At 40.6% G+C, this 22785-nt stretch overlaps 1 protein-coding gene across 1 annotated transcript in view; it reads left to right on the forward strand.

Annotated features, from left to right (window-relative positions):
- The window catches only part of CCDC73 (coiled-coil domain containing 73), a 146030-nt gene that overhangs the window by 32481 nt on the left and 90764 nt on the right, over positions 1-22785 (forward strand). Inside the window, 1 exon segment of the mRNA XM_043516829.1 lies at positions 17949-18020. Coding sequence (XP_043372764.1) covers positions 17949-18020 — 72 coding nt within the window.

Here is a 22785-nt window from a genome sequence, read left to right on the forward strand (position 1 = left end):
CCTCTGTCGGAGTCAATGGCAAGAAGGAACAAAAGGGGGTCGGGCCGGAGGGTAATATATACCACTCTTGGGGGCTCCCCTGCCTTCCTGATGGGAGCTGCTAAGGGAAAAAGTTTCCGACGTCTGTGCATGCGGCCCACCCACACATAATTGTAATAGACGTGAACAACACATCTTGAAGAACAACAGTTACAAAAAGGTAGGTAGCCGTCTTTTCTTTGTTCTGACTTAGCCAAAGTCCTACTTTAAGAGTCTGAGCAATCTTGCTTTCTCCTTGATGCAGGTAAGTGAAAAGGAACTTCCAGCCACCAATTTTGGAAACCTTGCTATTGGCTCCAAGACAGGAAACTAGCATTCAGTAATTGCTCCAAGCTCTTGTGCTCTAATTCCCCTCAGCCTCTTTCATCTCCCTGCTAGCCTCCTTCCTGACTTTAGACCTGCTTTGCTGGCTTACTGAGCTGTATCTGCAGTTGTCTCAGATTTCCCTCTTTGCCCTTTCTCATTTTCCTTCACTCATTAGAGACACCCAAAATCTTCATGGGCCCTCTAGCATGGCCTGGTCTTTTTCCAGATTCCCTCAGAAGGAAAACAATGTTTTGCTACCTCCCTAATAGCTTCTTCATTGACAATCAAGGTTCTTTTTTATTTCCCACTCCCCTTTCCCAGAATGTATTGCTGTCTAGACTGCAATTCTCAGGATCCTCCTCATAACTACACTTCCCAGGATTCCTTGGTTCTGTTTCTAATGGTGTCCCTATGGGAGTTCTGGTTCAGGTGTGCATGTGCCTATGCTACCTTTGATCTGAGATTTTTGTTAGGAATGCCCATTTGGCCCACGTATGCACTGTATACCACCTTGTGCCCTGTACTGAGGATATATGAGGCTGCATGGGCAAATTGCCCTCAGTTTCCTGTGACGGTAGATCTAGCATGCCCACTTAAACTTTGATAACTTAACTAAAACTCAAGGCTATCATAGTTAGTTTAGCTTACTTGATTTGAGTTTGTTTTATATTTGGGGGCATTTTGTTTAATTGCCCTCATCTGTCCCTTCTTTCCCCTCCATTCTGAGGGGGATTGGTTTGGGTGTCTTCATCAACTTGATGTGCCAGGATCCCTGGGATTTGAACACTATCTTAACTGTCAGGAAGCTATCCTGGTCTGTGGTGGACATGCCCTCTGTACCTGCTTCCTAAAAGACATCTGCATTCCAGCTAAGTGATAGTTCTGCTCAGCTTTTAAAAGCAGATCTCCTAAAAACTAGGAGATTAAACTTAGGCTTCTTGTGATGGAACACTTGCTCCTACTGGACTTGGCTCTAGGCCCAGATTCCCTGCCCCCCCATATGTTGGCCTCTGAATGGACACAGTGCCTGTTGACCTCAGTATCTAGGCTTTTGCAGGATAAGAGCTCAGAAGGTATCGTTAGAGCTTCCAGGAAGAGGAGTTCTACATCTCCTCACAAGGAGCCTATCTCCCCCCCACCAAAAAAAAAAAAAAAAAAAGCCTTGGTCACCATCAAGATCAACCATTTTGTACACCTCATGTCCCAGGAAGGTTCATGCTGAGGCTTTAGGTGTCTCCAGCACTGGGAGTTCAATAAAATCCTCAAGCTCATCAGACTCATGGGCACCATGAATACTTTGGTACTGAAATCATCTGCAGTATCATACAAGCATGGGTAAGGATAAAAGGGGTAAAAAAACCAAGTGATGTCATAGTAGGGGTCACTACTATGGTAGAGACCACCTAACCAGGAAGAAGAGGTGGATGAGGCTTTTTTTAAACAACTAACAAAATCATCCAATGCACAGGACTTGGTAGTGATGGGGGACTTCAACTACTCGGACATCTGTTGGGAAAATAACACAGCAGCAAGGTCTTGGAATGTATTGGAGACTATTTTTTATTTCAGAAGGTGGAGAAAGCTAGTAGGGGAGAGGCTGTTCTAGATTTTATTTTGACAAATAGGGAAGAACTGGTTGATAATTTACAAGTGGAAGGCAGCTTGGGTGAAAGTGATCATGAAATGGTAAAGTTCATGATTCTAAGGAATGGTAGGAGGGAGAACAGCAAAATAAAGACAATGGATTTCAAGAAGGCAGATTTTCGCAAACTCAGGGAGCTGGTAGGTACAATACCATGGGAAGTAAGTCTAAGGGGAAAAACAGTTGAAGACAGTTGGCATTTTTTCAAAGAGACATTATTAAGAGCACAAGAGCAAACTATCCCACTGCGTAGGAAAGATAGGAAGTATGGCAAGAGACCACCCTACCTTAACCAGGAGATCTTCAATGATCTAAAAATCAAAAAAGAGTCCCACAAAAAGTGGAAACTAGATCAAATTGCAAAGGATGAATATAAACAAATAACACAAGTATGTAGGGACAAAATTAGATAGGCCAAGGCACAAAACGAGATCAAACTACCCAGAGACATAAAGGGTAACAAGAAAACATTCTACAAATACATTAGAAGCAAGAGGGAGACCAAGGACAGGGTAGGCTGGTTACTCAATGGGGGGGAAAAACAATAACAGAAAATGTGGAAATGGCAGAAGTGCTTAATGACTTCTTTGTTTCGGTTTTCACCAAGAAGGTTGGTCGCAATTGGACTCCTAACATAGTGAATGCCAGTGAAAATGAGGTAGGATCAGAGGCTAAAATAAGGAAAGGACAAGCTAAAAATTACTTAGACAAATTAGATGTCTTCAGTCACCAGGGTCTAATGAAATGCATCCTAGAATACTCAAGTTGCTGACTGAGGAAATATCTGAGCCATTAGCGATTATCTTTGAAAAGTCATGGAAGACGGGAGAGATTACAGAGGACTGGAAAAGGGCAAATATAGTGCCCATCTATAAAAAGGGAAATAAGGACAACCCAGAGAATTACAGACCAGTCAGCTTAACTTCTGTACCCAAAAAGATAATGGAACAAATAATTAAGCAATCAATTTGCAAACACCTAGAAGCTATTAAGGTGATAAATAACAGTCAGCATGGATTTTTCAAGAACAAATCACGTCAGATCAACCTGATAGCTTTCTTTGACGGACTAACAAGCCTTGAGGATGGGGAGAAGCAGTAGACGTGGTATATCTTGACTTTAGTAAAGCTTTTGATACTGTCCTGCATGACCTTTTCATAAACAAACTAGGGAAATGCAACCTAGATGGAGCTACTGTAAGGTGGGTGCATCACTGGTTGGAAAACCATTCCCAGAGAGTAGTTATCAGTTGTTCACAGTCATGCTGGAAGGGCATAACGAGTGGGGTCCTTCAGGGATCAGTTCTGGGTCTGGTTCTATTCTATATCTTCATCAGTGGTTTAGATAATGGCATAGAGAGCACAAAGTTTGTGGCCAATAGCCAGCTGGAAGGGGTTGCAAGTGCTTTGTAAAATGAGATTATAATTCAAAATGATCTGGACAAACTGGAGGAACGGTCTGAAATAAATAGGATGAAATTCAATAAGGACAAATGCAAAGTACTCCATTTAGGAAGAAACAATCAGTTGCACACATACAAAATGGGAAATGAGTGCCTACGAAGGAATACTGCGAAAAGGGATCTGGGGGTCATAGTGGACCACAAGCTAAATCTGAGTCAACAAAGTAACAGTGTTACAAAAAAAGTGAACATCATTTTGGGATGTATTAGCAGGAGTATTTTAAGCAAGACATGAGAGGTAATTCTTCCGAGCTACTCTGCGCTGATTAGGCCTCAGCTGGAGTATTGTGTCCAATTCTGGGTGCCACATTTCAGGGAAGATGTGGACAAATTGGAGAAAGTCCAAAGAAGAGCAACAAAAATGTTTAAAGGTCTAGAAAACATGACCTATGAGGGAAGATTGAAAAAAATGGGTTTGTTTAGTCTGGAAAAGAGAATACTGAGATGGGACATAACAGTTTTCAAATTCATAAAAGGTTGTTACAAAAGGAGGGGGAAAACTGTTGTTCTTAACCTCTGAGGATAGGACAAGAAGCAATGGGCTTAAATTATAGCAAGGGAGGGTTAGGTTGGACATTAGGAAAAGCTTTCTAACTATCAGGGTGGTTAAGCACTGAGATAAATTGCCTAGGGAGGTTGTAGAATCTCCATCGTTGGATATTTTTAAGAGCAGGTTAGACAAACACCTGTCAGGGATGGTATAGATAATACTTAGTCCTGCCATGAGTGCAGGGGACTGGACTAGATGACCTCTTGAGGTCTCTTTCAGTTCTATGACTGTTCCAGCAAAGATCCAAAACACACTGCCTTGAAAAAGGCTGCATCACCCCCAGACTTTCCATTACCAACCCCAGTACCTAAACTGATGAACCGACTGCAACATTGGTACCTCCCAAGCCAGCATCTTTAGTACTAGCATCATCGTATAGACTGGTACCTCCTTAAACATCCTCAGCCTTGACATTACTTACCAGGCAGCTCCATCTGATACAGTCATAGATTCAGCTGGTACCACAGTAGTTTAGATACTCTAAAGACTTGTCTGTATCTGATGAGCCAGCATCTCCAATACTAGTGGGTACCAAATGACTGTCAGTACTGAGGTCTGCAAGATTGCCCGGACCCTTATCCCTCTCTAGGTCTCATGGTTCCCTGGTACCGTTGGCACCAGGTGAACAACCATCCTTACCTCCAATGTCTGCTTCTCCTCTTAATTATGCCGAAGTCTCTTCTTCAGACTCTCAGATCTCTAAACAGGATCTCCTACATACCACCATAGAGACATCTTTCCAGATACCTTTACTGAGAAAGAAGCTTCGAGAGCAAGGCATTCTCATTCCTACTGAGATGACCAAAACTCATGCCTCCCCCTCTACCTTATAGCCCTCCTCAATTGCCGTACTGGGACCCAGGGACAGCCTACCATCAACAGTTTTCAAGAGCTCCTAGCTACTCTCCTGGGAATCATTGCAAAAGGCACTCTCCTGACCCATCTCTCCCTCCTCAACAGCCTCAACTTCATGAGGAGTCTTTTGAAGAGAAAAAGGCTAGGGTGGATAAGGAGGTGACACCAAAAACAAACTTCTCCTCATCTTCTCCAGATAAAGCTGTGATGTCTCCTCTACCTTCTTATGCTGATGATTTTAAACAGCTTCAAGACCTGATGAATGGATTGCTGACTTACTACTGATCCCATTGGAGGAGGTCCAAGTTCATTCTTCCCTCTCCGCTGTTCTTAATTACCTGGTGGTTTAAAAGAAGTCAAGTCATTCTGTGAGTTCAGAGTTCATTAGGCAACTATTTCATTCCCCTGTGCAAAGATAGTCAATCTTTGCTCATCCCACAACTGAAAGATTCATCAAGGGGTTGGATAAACTTTTTCTGCAAATTAGACAGCCTACTCTTGTATGGGAAGTGAACTTGGTCCTTCATGGTCTTATGAAACCTCCTTTTGAGCCATTAGCTAAGAGTTCTCTGATGTATTGATCTATGAAAACAACATGTTTAGGTTATCACTTCTGCCTGTAGGATTGGAGAACTAGGTGCACTAAATGCCTGATCCTTCCTTTAAGATAAGACATTGTTATGCCATATCCCTAGTTCATATCTAAAATATCCAGGTCATTAGTTTCTATTTGTTCTATTCTATTAGAACTAAACCATTCAGAAAGTTTTCCAGACTATTTATTTCAGTTGCAGAAAGATACAAAAGATCAGTTTTTATCCAAAGACTTTCAAAGTGAGTTTCCAATTGTATTCCTGTTTGTTACCAGTCTTCTAATATTTAGCCCCCTTCAAGAAAAATAGCCCATTCAACAAGATCACAAGCTGCTTTCATGACACTGTTAACAAATGTTCCCATTACTGAAATTTGAAAAGCAGCAACATGGGCATCAGTTAACATTTTTCCCAAACACTATGCTCTGATATATGCCTCTAGATCAGATGATGCTTTTGGCATAGCAATCCTTTGTTGTTGGATCCAGCTCCGAAGCTCCCTCTTCTTTCAGAGGATACTGCTTAGAAATCATCTGAAGTGGAGCACCCACAGGGACCCTACTTGAAGGAGAAGTTATTCACCATGTGCAGTAATTGGAGTTCTTCAAATTGTGTGTCCTTATGGGTGCTATGCTACCTGCCCTCCATCCCCTCTGCTTCAGAGTTTCCTTCAAGAGACTTTGCAGTAGAGAAGGAACTCCTGGTAGTCCACCCATACAGCCCTATATATCCTCAATATGGGGCATGAGGAGTTGTAGGGTGCATGCATGGGTTGAATGGGCACTGCTACTGAAACTCTCTGATCAAAGGTGTATGGAGTACATGCACACCTGAAGTGGAGCACTTACAGGGCCCACATCTCAAAGAACTTCAGTTACTGCACATGGAGAATAACCTCTTTTTTGGGGACTGAACTGATTGGTTCTCTCAAAAGGAGAACCACTACATATTTTGCTACCTCACTAATAGCTTCTTCACTGACAGTCAAGTGACAGTTTTTTATTTCCAAGCCCCCTTTATCGGAATGTATTTCTGCCCAGACTACAGTTCCTATGGTCCGCTTGGGAACTACACTTCCTAGGATTCCTTGGTTCTGGGCTGAAGTTAATGAAGGCTGTGCCTGGCTGATAGCCTCTCTTAAAAGGCCAGCACACATTATTACAGTGAAAATATGGGTAGAAGTATTCTGAACATAGTGTAGTCTAGAGAGTTAAGACTTGGGGAGGTTTTAGAGCTTCAACAGTGAAGGCCGGAGGAAAATAAAGCATGGATGTGGATTTCAGCAGAGGTAGAGAAGATGCAATGATATAACTGGGCAATATTGTGACAATGGTTATAGGTAGATATACATACATATGGAGATGCAGGGGAGAAATATATTCTGGGCCACAAATTTACCCTGTCAAGAAAGACAGACAGGGAAAACTGACATCAATTATTAACAATGCTGAAATATCTATGAAGATGACTGATATCGAAAAAGTGGTGATTATAGTTAAAGACAAGACTAAGATGGTAAAAAAAAGTAGTGGTTCAAGAAATGAACTTTTTTGGACTCTGTACAGGAGGGTCTTGATGCAGAAAAAGAGCCATCCTCTGACATGCGAAACAGTTAGATTATTGAGAGCAGAATCTTTTCAGGTTTCTCTGGTTTCTTCCTGCTGAGCTATGTAGGTAATCCAGGAGGAAGGAATAGTCCACAGTGGCCAATTCAGTGACCAGTGATGTCAAACCATATGACAGAGAAAGTATAAGCAGAAGTAAAATCAAGGAGGTTGTTGACCACAAGGAGAAGAGCAGTTTTCATGCTATATCCAGAGTAAAACACATATTAAGACAGGTCATGGGTATTATGTGAGATGGAATTGGAAAAATGAGAAGCCTATATTTCCAAGAACTTTGAGAAAGGCAAAGTTAAAGAATGGGCCTTCTTAGTGAGAGAGTCAAGGATTTTTTAAGAAAGTGTAGCGAGACAGATTTTATAGAATTGGAGCAAATGCTAGGGGAATGAGAATTGTTGACAATGTTTTAATGTAGTGAGAAAGAGTAGGAGGCAGCAAATGATAAGAGTGTAAAGGAAGTTACAGGAGGCAGTTTGCCTGAAATATCCAGGGTTGAATAAGGGGATGGATTAGCAAGAAAGGAGAAGGCAGCAATGGGGTAGTGTCTCTAGTCGGAGATATTAATAGTAGTAGTAGTAGTAGTATGATTACCGTAGCACCTAGGAGCCCTAGTCATGTATCAGGACATGTACAAAGTGTTATACAAACAGAGAATAAAAAGATGGTCCTTACCATAAAATGCTTATTATCTAAATGGTGGGAAATAGAAAACAGTGACAAAATGATGCCTGCAGGCTCTGTAGATTTGGTATGGGAAAGGCTGATAGAAAAAGATCTGAAGCGTGGGTGAAGAAGAAGGTTCCTGGTATAGAAGAATGAACAAAGATTACCAGAGAAATTAAAAAAAAGTAGAAATTAGATTTAGTAGCCAATAACAGCACAATAAAGTTGTGGGTTGGTATTTAGTGGTTTATGTGGGTTGTTGAGACCACTGCTTTGTGGAAGTCAAACCATGAACCAGTCTTTCTGACTCTGTTAGGAAGGTGGAATATAAGAAACAGTAGAGCATCTGATGAGGTATCCAGATCTCTTAACGGATATTGAGATGAGGCATACACTAATGTTTTTAAGAAACTAACCACTGTGTTAGGGAGCCCACAACTGCTAGTGTGAAAAATAGTAGGAGTTTTGACAGGGAATAGGTTGGTTAAAGGCAGAGAGCAGCACAAGTAACTGGCAGAGAAGGGTCAGGTAGAGAGGCTTTAAGAGAACAAATCTAGTCAAAGACTATGTTGGGATTAAGGAGAGGAGAATGGAAAAAAAAGCTTTCAAAGGGGAAAGTGGTTGGAAAGGTAGTTCAGTCAGTGATGGTGTCAAGTATCAGGGGGTAGCTGTGTTAGTCTGTATTCACAAAAACAACAGTCTTTAAGGTGCCACCCGACTCCTTGTTGTTTCAGTCAGTGAGTTACTTATCCCAAGTATATATAGACATTTAATTGACAGTGTGCTTCTGAACAGGGAATACATTTGAGAATAAAGCCCAATGTCTGATTATTACTGGGCTTTGAGAAATCCATATCATCAAATTTCCAACAAGGTCCTATCAGAAATATTGGAAATTGTCAGTAAAATTAATGTAAAACTATTATAACTCTTGTAGTCCTCCGAATAAATGTTAAAGGCAGAGAAGATGAATTGAAAAAAATATACAGGAAATCTGTTGAACTAAATACCCAAGTAAAACTTTTATGTAAGGAATCCTGATCAGACCGGAAAACAGTAAGAAAAGTGTGAGAACTATTTGTCTGAGCAGCATGAGAAATTGGATGTGCAGTTTCGTAGGAGGTAGATTATAAATTTGAAACAGATAGTAAAAGTACCTAACAGCAGTTTTGGCTGCTTGGACATCAGCTAGCTGTCCTCTGTTCCTAAATCTGTTCAGGGTCAAGAATTGAGGGGGCCTGACCAATCCAGAGTCCATCTTGTAAAACTAGAGCCTGAAGCAAACACTTTTAAAATAGGCTTGACACTTTCTAAAGGTTATAACGAGTAAATAAACCATCAAATTACTCCTCTTTTATTGTTATGATAGTGTTTTTGTAAAAACACTTAAATCCTTGTAGTCCTAAGGCATCTAATAAAAAATAAACACTTTAAAGATTTTTTGTTCTTTGATAGCTTATTAAAGTTATATACAATATTTTCTTCCTAAATATAACAAAGTTGTTGTTTTTTTAAACAGCTTCTGGAACTTTTTTAAATGGGAGAGCAACTTTTAAAAACTTTCAATCCACAATGAGTAAAAGATAGAGATCCTATAAAGGAAGTCAAAGAATTAATGTTGGCTAAGGTTTTAAATTGTTAGCAATTTCACATATGAACTTCTTTATAAGATAATTGTTACTCTCCCTGGCAATTTAATATGGTGGTAGCTTTTCACCATTAGTCATTGTATACACTGGTGTATTTGATTGTTTCCAAATTATTTTTTGTAATATCTAGGACAGAAATCCAGACAAAGTTTGTTTAGGTTTGGGAAGAAATTAAAAAGCCCTATTGGTTCAGTATTTTTTTGAGGCCATGAATTTATTAAAGGCTCTTTTGTTTTGTTTTTAAATCTAATTTTCAAACCTGTATTGAATGGTCTGTGTTTGTTTACTTAAATTTAAAATGCTTAATATTAACATAACTAAATATTAAGGTTTTTAACTAGCATTAGTAACAGTAAATTTTTCTGAGTTCTAACATTTTAAACCAAAATCTATACTGAAATGTAGCTCCCATTGTTTGCTCATGCCCTCATTCACATTTAAAGTTCTTTAGTTACATATACATTTTGAAATTAAACAAATTGAAATGGAGTGTGTGTTGGATTAAGAATAGTCTGCAAAATATATTTTTTATAAAATAATTATCTTGTAATTTAAACTAAGGTGTATTGACTACTTTCAGACAATTGTTAACAAGTGAGCTCTAGAAGCATAAATCCAATTAAGTGGAATGGACGTTTCATGGACAGAGAACTTGAGAGACTGGTTTATAGTACTTTACCCAAACCTTTTTTAAATGTTATGTACTTTTTCCTATATTTTCTTTTTCATCATAGCTAATTATGAAAATACTGTATAGGTGCCCAACCCTACCCCCATTTAAATCAGTGCTAGTTTTACCACTGATTTCAGTGGTTCCAGGATCAGTGTGAATTAATCGCTGTTTTCCCCCTTTTTATCAGTCTCCTTCTCATGTCTTAATTATTTGTTAGTCAACTGTCTATGGTTTTATAATGACACAAACTATGAATTTTGGCTTTACTGAATGCATCAAAAGAAGAAGACATTGTAAAGAAAAAAGCTTTTGTTTAGACACAACTGTGTTTTTGTAATAGCTAGACTTGAGAAATTAAACTTTTTTTATATATATATAATTTTGATGGATAATACTGATGTTTATTTTGAAGCATTTTTTCCAATTTTTATCAATTTTAAATTTTCACAGTTGCGGGAAAGTATGGGGTAGAGGTCAGACAAAAAGGTAAAAATTTGTAACCATTAAAACACAAATTGCCAATGTCACATGTCAAAATATACTAAGTAAATATCCTTAAATCAAACTAATAACTTATCATACAGCATTTTTCTTACTTTGCCTATCTGTAAATTTTGATGACTGTTGATGGAAATATTTTTTCGGCAGTTTGTCTCTGTACAGTGAGATCAATGTTTACTCACAGTTATCAACAAAAATCTAATCCTTGCCAAGCCTAGTAACATCCAAGGAAACACAAAAAGTGTATAACAATAAAAATGGATATTTTAAATATATATTTTAAAAATTAACTGGAGTGTAGTGAAGGCTAGACAAAAGCATTTTTAGGGCTCAATCCTGCAAACGTGAACTCTTTAGTGACTTTGCAAAATTTAATCACTTTAGTCCCACTGTAGTCAGAATCTAAATGGGGGCAAGAAACTGCTACTTAAGTGACCATTTATGTGAGTAAAGTTACTTACTTATGTGAAAAAGAACAGGAGTACTTGTGTCACCTTAGAGACTAACAAATTTATTTGAGCATAAGCTTTCATGGGCTAAAACCCACTTCATCGGATGCATGCAGTGGAAAATACAATAGAAAGATATATATACACAGAGAATATGAAACAATGGGTGTTATCATACACACTATAACAAGAGTGATCAGTTAAAGTAAGCTATTACCAGCAGGAGAGAAAAAAAATTTTTTGTAGTGATAATCAAGATGGGCCATTTCCAGCAGTTGACAAGAACGTGTGAGGAACAGTAGGGGGGAAAAATAAACATGGGGAAATAGTTTTACTTTGTGTAATCACACATCCACTCCCAGTCTTTATTCAAGCCTAATTTAATGATGTCCAATTTGCAAATTAATTCCAATTCAGCAGTCTCTCGCTGGAGTCTGTTTTTGAAGTTTTTTTTGTTGTAATATTTTCTTCTCTCTCCTGCTGGTAATAGCTCACCTTAACTGATCATTCTCATTATAGTGTGTATGATAACACACATTGTTTCATGTTCTCTGTGTGTGTATATATATATATATATCTTCCTACTGTATTTTCCGCTGCATGCATCTGATGAAGTGGGTTTTAGCCCACGAAAGCTTATGCTCAAATAAATTTGTTAGTCTCTAAGGTGCCACAAGTACTCCTGTTCTTTTTTTATGGATACAGACTAACACGGATGCTACTCTGAAACCTTACTTATGTGAGTGTTTGCAGCACTGAGCTCATAAATAGCAGATTTCTGTCCTCTACTGTTGTTCTCTGTATCTCACACTCATTTAAAAACAATCGTTACGCTATGTTAAAGAAGCAGTTGCTACAATTGCATCCTTAAAATTTGAGGGATTATGATAAATAAATTCATAATGATCAAGAGGACACTTTACTTGCAAAATCTTTACTTAGTATTTTCTACAAGAGTTTTGTTAATGATGTAGTTTTGTAGTTAATGATGTAGGGCCAGGCAGCTGCAGGGGCAGAAGCTTGGTCCTGCCAGCTCCAGGGGCTCCTGCTGCAGGGCAGGCTCCGCCCGCACCCACCGGCAGTCAAGCTCCCCGCTCCCCTGCCTCTTCCCCGCCTCCTCCCCTGAGCGTGCAGCCTTCCCGCCCCTCCCCCTCTTAGCGCTTCCCCCGCTGCCAAACAGCTGTTTGCCAGCGCTCCTGGAGGGAGGGGGAGGAGCGGGGCGGCAGCAAGCTAAGGGAAGGAGGCAGAGAAGAGGTGGGAATGAGGCATTGGGGAAGGGGGTGGAATCAGGGCAGGGCGGAGCAAAGGCGGGCCCTGCACTCCCCCTACAATTATCCTGCCCAGCCCCCTGCTGTGAGCCACTCGGGGCAGGGGGCTCGTGTGGGCCAGGGGGCTGGGAGAACCCCTATGACCTCAGGCCAGTCCCCCATCCCCCTGCCCTGACTCTTGCACCTGCCTCTCACACTCCCATGACCACCGCCCTGACTCCTGCACCCTGCCCAGCCCCACCCTGAGCACCAATGGGAATTCCTGCAAACCCCCCTCCCACATTCCCACAACCCAACCCCCTGCTCTTGCACCCTAACTCCTGGCCAGACCTTGCACCCCAACCCCCAGCCCCCTCCTGCACCCTAACTCCCTCCCAGCCATGACTCCTGCACCCCCTCACACATCCTCTCCCTTCCCTGACTCCTGCATCCCCCTCTACAGCCCCAGCCCTGATTCCTGCACCCCTCTCACACACTCCTAGCCATGACTCCTGCACCCCCTCACACACTCCCAGCCCCCTGCCCTCCCTGACTCCTGCAACCCCCCACACCGCTGCCCCCCCAACCCCTTGCCCTCCCTGACTCATGCACCCCCTACCCCCACATCCCCACCTGTACCCGTCGCACCAAACGGGAGCTGCCATAGGTAAGCGCTCCACATTCCAACCCCCTGCCCCAGCCCTGAGTCCCCTCCCTCACCCAAACTCCTGACCAGATCCAGCACCCCAACCCCCAGCCTGCTCCTGCACCCTAAGTCCCTCCCAGACACTGCACCCCCAGCCCTGAGCCCCCTCCTAAGTCCTGGCCAGGTCCCGCACCCAGTGTTTTTTTACATTTTTTTTTATTAAGTACTCATATCCAAAGTGCTTTACAATAGTTAGCTAATGGTACAAACTATATTTGGAAAGATCATTAAGTGGTCCACCAAGACCCACAGCGATTTTCAAGTGGTCTGTGGAAAAATAAGTTAGACCAGTGGTTCTGAAAGCCGGTCCGCCGCTTGTTCAGGGAAAGCCCCTGGCGGGCCGGACCGGTTTGTTTACCTGCTGTGTCCACAGGTTTGGCTGATTGTGGCTCCCACTGGCTGCTGTTCGCCGCTCCAGGCCAATGGGGGCTGCAGGAAGGGTGGCCAGCACGTCCCTTGGCCTGGGCTGCTTCCCGCAGCCCCCATTGGCCTGGAGTGGCGAACCGCGGCCAGTGGGAGCCGCGATCAGCTGAACCTGCGGACGTGGCAGGTAAACAAACCGGTCCGGCCCGCCAGGGGCTTTCCCTGAACAAGTGGCGGACCAGCTTTGAGAACCACTGAGTTAGACTACAAAAACAATCAAGGTACCTCACTTTATTTTCATTTAGTTGCTATTACTTATAGGAGGAGGATGAAGAAAAAAAAATGAAAAACAGGGGCAGGGGAGATGAGAGAATGTTCTTTTTCTTGTCTGAGTCCCAAGGAGGGCCCCCCAAAATGAAGCTGAGCACAGGGCCCCACTAACTCTAAATCTGCCACTGGCTGGGCAGATTGTGTTTGGAACAAAAGAAATACAAGCTGCATGGCAAAAGACTATAAAAGGCAGCTGCATCTTCTCCATTTTGTTTTTATTGCTGCTTCTTACCTTTGGAGTAACTTTTCTACAAATGAAGCTCTGAACAAAGGACTGAATGACCCATCTGTGGATATGTTCCAGAGGGACTTTCAAGCCATCAAACTTACCAGTATGGCTAAGAACCTGATATATGGACTTTGAAATCTTTGTATGTATGTAGCTGCTTTATCATTTAACAACTTTCTTCTTATTCATTCTTTTTTCTTTATAATAAACCTTTAATTTTAGGCACTAAAGGATTGGCTGGCAGCATGGTATTTTGGATAAGATCCATGTCTATACTGACCTGGTAACATGGCTGGCCCTTTGGGGTCAGAAGAACATTTTGTATATGTGAGCAGAGATTTAAAATAACTTCTCTCTGTACTGGACCTAGGTGCTGATTGGAAGCCAGAGAACTTTTTTTTGCTTTGAGATAACCAGTGTGGGGATCAGAAGAACAGTTTGTGACTGGCTGGAGAATTTAACTTCAGTATTACCTACCAGTCTTGGGAGTATCTCTCTCCTTTTTGCAGCCTGCCTGACCTTGGCATTTCCAATGAGGGCTACCCAGGGTCACATTGCATAGTTGGCAGGATCCACAGAACCAGATCATTTGGGTTTGGATCAGAACCCCACACTATTCCAAACTCAGAAATTTTGAAACTGAGTGTGTTAAAGGTTAAAGTTAGTCACAGTGAGCGATCCATAATCAAAACTGAAGCCCTGAGAGAGAGAGAGCCAGCAATATAAGAGAGAAATGGTAGAACTTCAAATGCAAGAGAAGCAATTCTTGGCCTGGCTGGAGAAAGAAGCTGAAGAGAGAAGAAAAGCTGCCCAGGAATGCAAAAAGCTAGAACTGGAATGCAATAAGGGTATCTGTGCAATTTTCTTTTTTTGCTTCTTGATAACCAGTGTGGGGATCGGAAGCATAGTTTGTGATTGGTTGGGGAGTTTAACTTCAGTGTTACCTACCAGTCTTGGGAATATATTTCTCCTTTTTGCAGCCTGCCCTGACCTTGGCATTTCCAGTGAGGGCAACCCCAAGCTCCCCGGGTCACACCATGCATGGGAGGTTTTCTCTAGAACAGCTGTTCTCAACCTTTCCAGACTACGGTACCCCTTTCAGGAATCTGATTTGTCTTGTGTACTCCGTTTCACCTCACTTAAAAACTACTAGCTTACAATATCAGGCATAAAAATACAAAAGTGTCACAGTACACTATTACTGAAAAATTGCTTACATTTTCATTCTGTCTGTATGCAATTTTAGTTTGTACAGACTTTGCTAGTGTTTTTTATGTAGTCTGTTGTAAAACTAGGCAAATATCTAATGAGTTGATATACCCCTGGAAGACCTTTGCATATCTCCAGGAGTACACATACCCCTGGTTGATAACCACTGCTCTAGCATATGAATCTTCACAGGATATTTCAGGTCTATGAATCTATCAAGACAACAACAAATACTACTGCTGCTAAACTCGTATATATTTTCTATCAAAAGATCTCAAAGAGTATGTATATCTATGAGAAATAATAGTAGAATAATAGTTCAAAGACTTTTTTTTTTTGGGTAGCAACAGCCATTAATCAAATATCATTGTTTCCAAAACAGCAGGGATTCAATATATACTACCCTAGATATGTTAATATACTATCGTAAATATATTGTTTAATTCAAAGGCAAATTTGCATGGAAAATACTACTGGTTTTACTGGGGTACTGCAAGTAAGTAGAAACCCTCACCTAGACTGATCTCAGGAAAGTAATGTATTTTTAGACCTGCTTTAATTTAGGATTTCACCAGAGGCCTCCACAGATGTTTCTCTTGGAAGTTATCATAGTCTGCTGTCCCTGGAGGATATGCCCATTATTGTCCCAAATGTTAGGGCTGATTTAGATTGTGGCCATCACAGAACTACCTTTATTTTGTTAGAATGCAGATCTCAAATTTTTCTGGTATTCAGTGATAGGATGTATTTTCACCTCTCTCAAACTGCTTTCTTATTCTCTTCATTTAATAAAAAAAAGTAAATCTCTAGCCTTTATAGTTGTGAAGAAAACCTTGAAAACAAGCCCAAGAGCAAACATGTATTGATGTCTAAGTTTGCAGAGATCCTGAAATACTTCTGAAGTGTGAACTGCCCCATTCATCTCAGTGGGTGTTAATTTAGATGCCTGATTATAATAGTTTAACTGTCAACATTATTAACTATTTCACTTCCTGGAAAGAAAAGAAGATCTATACAATTTAGTCTAAATGACAGTTCATTTTGGTACCCCTCATGGGTGATCTAGGGAGAATATTATGGCTTACGTTTTTGTCCCCAGTCAGGAAGGAGCCAAGCCTAAGAAACCTAGCAGGCCATCTAAAACCAACCAAGGAACAGCCAAGCTCAAGAAGCCCAGAGAGTGCATGTAATTATATTATTGAACATCTGCACGATCTACTAAGAGCAGTGGCTCAGTGGCAAGAGCTTATTTTGTGTGCAGAGCTTGGAAAAACACCTCTATCTTTTTTCAATTTGACTATTGCTGGAATGTATCCCACACAGAGTCTCAAATATAACAAGTGTAGCTATCTTTTTAAGAGGGGATCTTATCTTATGGTATTTTCCACATTAAGACAATGATCAATGGCAGAGAGAAGGCTTACCATTAACCTTTTGGTGCTTAGAACTACATTTCAACATAGCTCCTTAAGCATCTCTAAACATCTTCATGTCTTGGTCACATGCAATACCAGGACAGTAATGAGTAGTCTACCACAACATACAACGTCACCAATAAATGGTCAGTTCTTGCTGGAAATCATGACCCTCTGCCAATAGACAAAATTGTGGTTTTTTTCTTCTCTCTGAGCTTTATATTTGCAGGGGAAGCACAATATATGTGCACATTGACTTAGCAAAAGGGAGCTGATTTCAGTTAGGAAAACTACACTTTAATATTAAATATTTCAGGAGATCTCCTATAACTTGGTGGCAACCGTAATAAACTGTCAGCAAAGGTATCTTTTGCTACCACAGTAGTTGTTTGATCCTCAGGCAGATGCTTTTGTAATAATTGGGGAATTGACATATATCTTCCCACCTCTGCCTATCTGTTGTGAATTTTTTCCAGACTATGAAGCAGGAAAAGGCAAAGATCATGTGTTAATTCCATTTTGGGCTAGATATCTGTGGCTACTAGGCCTTGCTTTAGGATAATCTTCCTGACTGCATGTCTAAATTTACTTTGAACACTTATTGCCTTCTCTTTATCTTTTTTGTTTTCACTTGATTAGCACAAAAGCTACTTGGTCGAAGATGTTGATAAATATTCCACCTTTCTTTCGAAGTAACAGGTTTTGCTCAGCATCCTAACAAAGATTCTGTTTTGATTATCTCTTCCTGTAGCTAGGATACTTTCAGAAAGTATTGTTCAAGTATGGCCACAATAACAGAAATAACTGTTGGAAGGAAGCTTTCAGTTTTATTGTGGAAGACATCTTGAAGGAGGTCAAGTTTAACACTTTATGGGAAGAGACGTTAACCATGTTTATCTGTAGCTAACCATTGCTAAATTGATTCTTCAGACATTCATTACATGATGTTGTTTTATTCTCATCTCAGTGTTGTGGCTTGGTCTCATCAGAGTATTTAGTCATAAAGGTTTTTCAAGCATGAGTTCAAGACAAGCCTATCTTGCTCTATTTCACTCTGACTCTCTCTCTCTCAGTTTGTTGTAGGATGATGAAGAGGATAGGTATGACAAGGGAAATATTACTTACTGATAATTGTTTGCCCAATTTCCAATCTTACATCTCTTCCTGTCAACCCTTACTTATTTCATTCATGCTGTGATTTTTCTGATTGAAGAGAATGAATATGTTTACTGTTTGTGCCATGTCTATGTATATAGTCTTGGTTAATGGTATTTTGACCTCCTTGCTTTTTGGTGGATAGAAAAATACTATTCTATATATTGAACAATAGCTGAAAAATAGAAGAGCAAAATGACACTAATAGTGTTGGTATGTAACTTGTCTTTACTTATGGTTCTTATGTGTTTAAAATTATGGATAATTACCTTTTTATTTTTTAAAACTAGGATGCTGAAATTAATTATGAAGATCAAATTAATAAAATTATTATGGAGAAACAGGAACTTGAGTGGCAGAAGGTTAGTAATTTTTCTATAAGCCTGGTAGTTTTAGTATTTAGCTGTTAGAATTTCATTTAGTGGGGTGTTAATGGTGTTCGGAATTAGATACAATTGAATGTTAATTTTTTTTTTTAGCTTATAGTCATATCAGTATTAAAGCATGAGGGAAACTGGATCTGACAATGATCTTCCATACTGCTCATACTATTTTTGGCAATATGGTAGCTGTCATCAGGATTCTAAAAATGTGAAATTTTGTTTAAAATATCACAAAATTTGGTATGCTTGGAAGTTTTTGCTAAGAGAAATGTAGAACTTGAAATAATGGTTTTGTATCTCACAGATGAGGTGTCTTGACATAATTATATAGGGGAGGTAATTCAACAACTGTCTGCACTATGCCTGGCTTTAGCAAGTGCTAATACTACAATGGTTTCAGGAACAACAAATTCACTCAATATTTTTTGGGGGGAAAATCCAAAGGAAATTTATTTTCAGCAGTAAGTTTCATGTTTATACATGTTGTGACAAAGCTCTGTCCTTGCCTCCGTGGGTCCCGCATTTCCTGGCGGATTTCACTAGCCTCAGAGGCTTACCGTAGCCCTCCACGTAACCCTTCTTTCTCTAGAGACAAGGGTCACAGTCTACTGAGCCATTTTCATCATAAGCAAGGGAGGTGAGGAGAAGTTATCCTTCCTTGCACAGTCTCTGCTGTCTCCCAGTCTCAGTAATTAAACAAGGGGCAAGGGTGGGGGGGGAGCCCGGGCCCACCCTCTACTCCGGACTCCCAAGGACCCTAATAATATCAGCTATGGTAGCTGAACTTTTAGAAACATTACATGTACAATTCCCTGGGCTACTTCCCCCACTGCAGCCCTCACTTCCTCAAGCTCCACTTCACCCTTACCTCAGGGCCTCCTTCCTTGTGCCTGATATGGTGTGTACTACTCAGCCTCTCCAACAGCACAACTTCTTCCCACTTCTTTTCTTTAGCTTCTTTGGTCAGAGGAATCTGCCAGTACCCTTTTGTCAGATCCAGTGTAGTCAAGAATCGGGCACTACCCAGTCGGTCAACCAATTCGTTGATGCATGGTATGGGGTATGCATCAAACTGGGATATTTCATTCAGTCGGCGAAAGTCATTACAGAATCTCATGGTACTGTCAGGTTTAGGCACTAGAACAATTGGACTGGACCACTGACTGTAAGATTCTTCAATAATCCCTAATTCTGACATTTTCTTTACTTCGGCCTTGATTTCCTCTCTTTTGGCTACTGGGATTCGGTAGGGTCTCAATGTTACCTTGGCTCCGGGGGTCGTGCAGATATGGTGATAGGTCTCGGTCGTCCGCCATGGTTTTGTAGAGAACACATCTCTGTTGCGATTAATCATGTCAGCTGCCTCGATCTTTTGGATCGGCTTCAAGTCGGATGATAACCTCACTTGCTCGTGTAAGTTATCCTCCTGGGGAAGGGTCTCCTGCGTGACTAAGCATGTCTCTCGATCGTGCCAAGGTTTTAGAAGGTTTTAGAAGATTGATGTGGTAAATTTGCTCCAATTTCCGGCGGCCTGGCTGCTGCACTTTATAGTTCACCTCTCCCACAGCTTCAGTTATTTCATAGGGTCCCTGCCACTGGGCCGACAGTTTACTTTCTGCTGTGGGTACCAGTACCATCACCCGATCCCCTGGTTGAAACCTTCGAAGCTTCGCCTGGTGGTTATAATGGGTTTGTTGCGTCTCCTGTGCTCTCTCCAAGTGTTCCCGTACAATGGGCTATTCGATCTCTCATCAGCAGTACATGCTCAACTATGTTCCTTCAGGGATTTGGCTCCTTTTCCCAGGCTTCTCTGGCTATATCCAATATGCCTCGAGGGTGGTGCCCATATAATAGTTCGAAGGGAAAGAAACCCGTGGAGGCTTGCGGAACCTCCGGGATGGCAAACATGAGGTAAGACAATAGGGTATCCCAATCTTTCCCATCCTGGCTCATCACTTTCCTGATTATGGCCTTGAGGGTCCTACGAACCTTTCCACAAGGCCATCTGTTTGCGGGTGGTATACAGAAGTCCGTAGGGCTTGTACATGGAGCAATGAACAGAGATCTTTCATCAACTGGATGAAACAGAAACTTTAAACAAACAACACAAAGAACACATTTTCTTCAAAGAATTGTGTACCTGGCATTTGCTTCTCTTGGAAATTATCGTAGTCTGGTGTGTACTACTCAGCCTCTCCAACAGCGCAACTTCTTTCCACAGCTCCTGACATGCACACCCACCTGACTAACTGGGAGGCTTTGAACTAGTTTTAGCCAGCTCCTGATTGGCTTCAGGTGTCCCAATGAACCTAGCCTTCTCCCTGCCTTCTGGAAAGTTCTTAATTAGCTCCAGGTGTCTTAATTGACATTTCACTTATCCTGGTACCAGGCATTTGTTTAGCCTGGAGCTAATATATCTATCTCCCACTGCTTTTCTATAGCCATCTAGCCTTGCCCCATCACATAACCCAGCCTTAGGCCTCCACCCAGACACCCAAGTCAAATATGATGAGGATTACTGAAAATCTTATTAATCATATAAAAAAGTTTTACCAATCCCAAAAGATTGGACACATTACCTTCCAGGTTAATGAATATTCCAGATTTTACCCAAATACATGCTTACAGACAATTCTTATTAATGAAACTAAAATGTATTAAAAAATAAAAGACTGAGAGTATTGGTAAAAAGATCAGCATACATACAGACATGAGTACAGTTCTGAGATTAGATTCATAGTAGAGATGGTGAGCTTTGTAGTTGCAAAGAGTTCTTTTAGAATGAGTCCATAGGTTACAGTCCAATGTTCATATTCAGGATGATTCAGATTGGGACTGGAGATATCAGTCTTACGACTCAAACTTTCCCTGCATAAAGCATCAAGCAGATCTGAGAGACAAAGTACCAGGACCCAAGGATTTTTTATACAGTTCCAGGTCTTCTCTTGATAGCTCGGAGTTCTTAGGTGAACAATAGGCAATCATTGAGACTTTGAAGTAGACCTATTTCCTAAGCATCACCGGTAATTAGCTACAGGGATTAACATAAAGCAATTGCCTTTTTTCCATCATCTGCAGGTGCTTTGCTATACACTTCAAAGAGAGATGAATACAGAGATATCGCTAATTTTACAGTTCATTTAAATGTTAGGACGTCCTTTTCATCTCTGAATTAACTGAATACAGCATAGATAGGAACTGTTCGATTACATTGTTAACCTCTAACAATATGTATGTAAACACAAAAACCCCACAAACATTATCTACTAATATGTCCCTAAAGGTTGAATCTGGCTAATTTAGCCTGCAATCTACTTAACCCTTTTTGGCCATGTGTCATATTCCCAATGCGAGATTGATGTAGAAGGGAGCAGTTAGAACTCCTGGATACATCTTAAGGACTTTCCAATCTTGATATGAGCTGTGTTTACATGGAATTTTTAGTAAAGCCAAATTATTGATACATAATCTGGCCCAAGTTGACAATTTAGTTCATATTTTGTGAAACACTTTAGTGATTTCAGGGTTTGGCCTATGTGTTAACTTAACATAGCCATCAATGTTCTTCAGAGAGTACTTACTCTGACAGTCAGCCATGAAGGCTGTGAGATGTTGTACCTCAGTTTTCCTTCTTGCACAGCAGTCCAAGCCTGTAATGGTTTTTCGGCTGTGGAAAGTTTTTGAATTGTGTATAAGCACTAGCTGTAAAACCTCATCATGATTAGGCTTTCTAATACAAAGTGTGTTCTTATTGACCAAAACAGTATAATCTTAAGGGTTTCTATTACATAGTGTATTTGCACGTACCACTTTTAACATGTTCAAGGGTTTTTCCATAAGACCATGCACATTGTGCATTTTTACAGTTTTTTGGCATCAGCCATGAACTAGTTACAAGAATTAACATTAGCATTAATATTAACAACAAATCTATTACAAGTGTACATTTACAATAATTTTTGTTATACCAAGCCTTTTGTTTAGATAGACCATTTTTAGGTCAACTTATTCAATGTCCCTTTTGAAGGTTTAGCTTTTTCTTTATCTTAGGGCTTTCCTTAAAATAGACTTTTCATTTAACCACATCCTTGGGATTTTGGTATTTTAGAGATGAGTGAGGCAAGTCTTTAAGGACATTTTGCCTTTCACGAGTAAACTTGCCTTCCTTCTTTCTCCTTTTTAGGGGGTTGAAATTTGAGCTTTCTGTTATACCATAATATATGGTCTGCATAAACAGTTTATGAGCACATTCCACATAAGAAATATCATTAGCTATTTTAAAATTTCTGAATTTCAACCTGTAAGTTTCAGATGTAACCTCGAAAAGTTTTAACACAGTATCTTTATATTTTACGTAATTCAAAGCTTCATCCATACTCATTTCATTGAACACCTCCCTAGCTTTCCCAGTGAATCTGGTCAGCAGGACAGGCATATGCTATACCTTGGGATATGGTGAATTTCACATAAATGTTCACAGGTAGATAGAAATTCCTCTGTGTCTTCAGTATTTTTGTAAATGGGACAAATTGTTTCCCAGTTTTTGTTGTCACAAGGGGGTGGATTTCCAGGTTGTAGCTCTTCCAAGACTTTGAGCTGAAGTCTGGCAGATTCCTATTGCATCTGGCCTTCTCCTCAGTAGCCAGCTGTTCCATATGCCTTAAATGGGCTTCTTTTTCCATATCAGCTTTCTTTTGCTTTTCCTGCAATCGAAGATCTATCAGCTTTTGTTCATGTTCAAGTT

Source organism: Dermochelys coriacea, chromosome 6, assembly GCF_009764565.3.
Source record: "Dermochelys coriacea isolate rDerCor1 chromosome 6, rDerCor1.pri.v4, whole genome shotgun sequence".
NCBI classification, from domain to species: Eukaryota; Metazoa; Chordata; order Testudines; family Dermochelyidae; genus Dermochelys; species Dermochelys coriacea.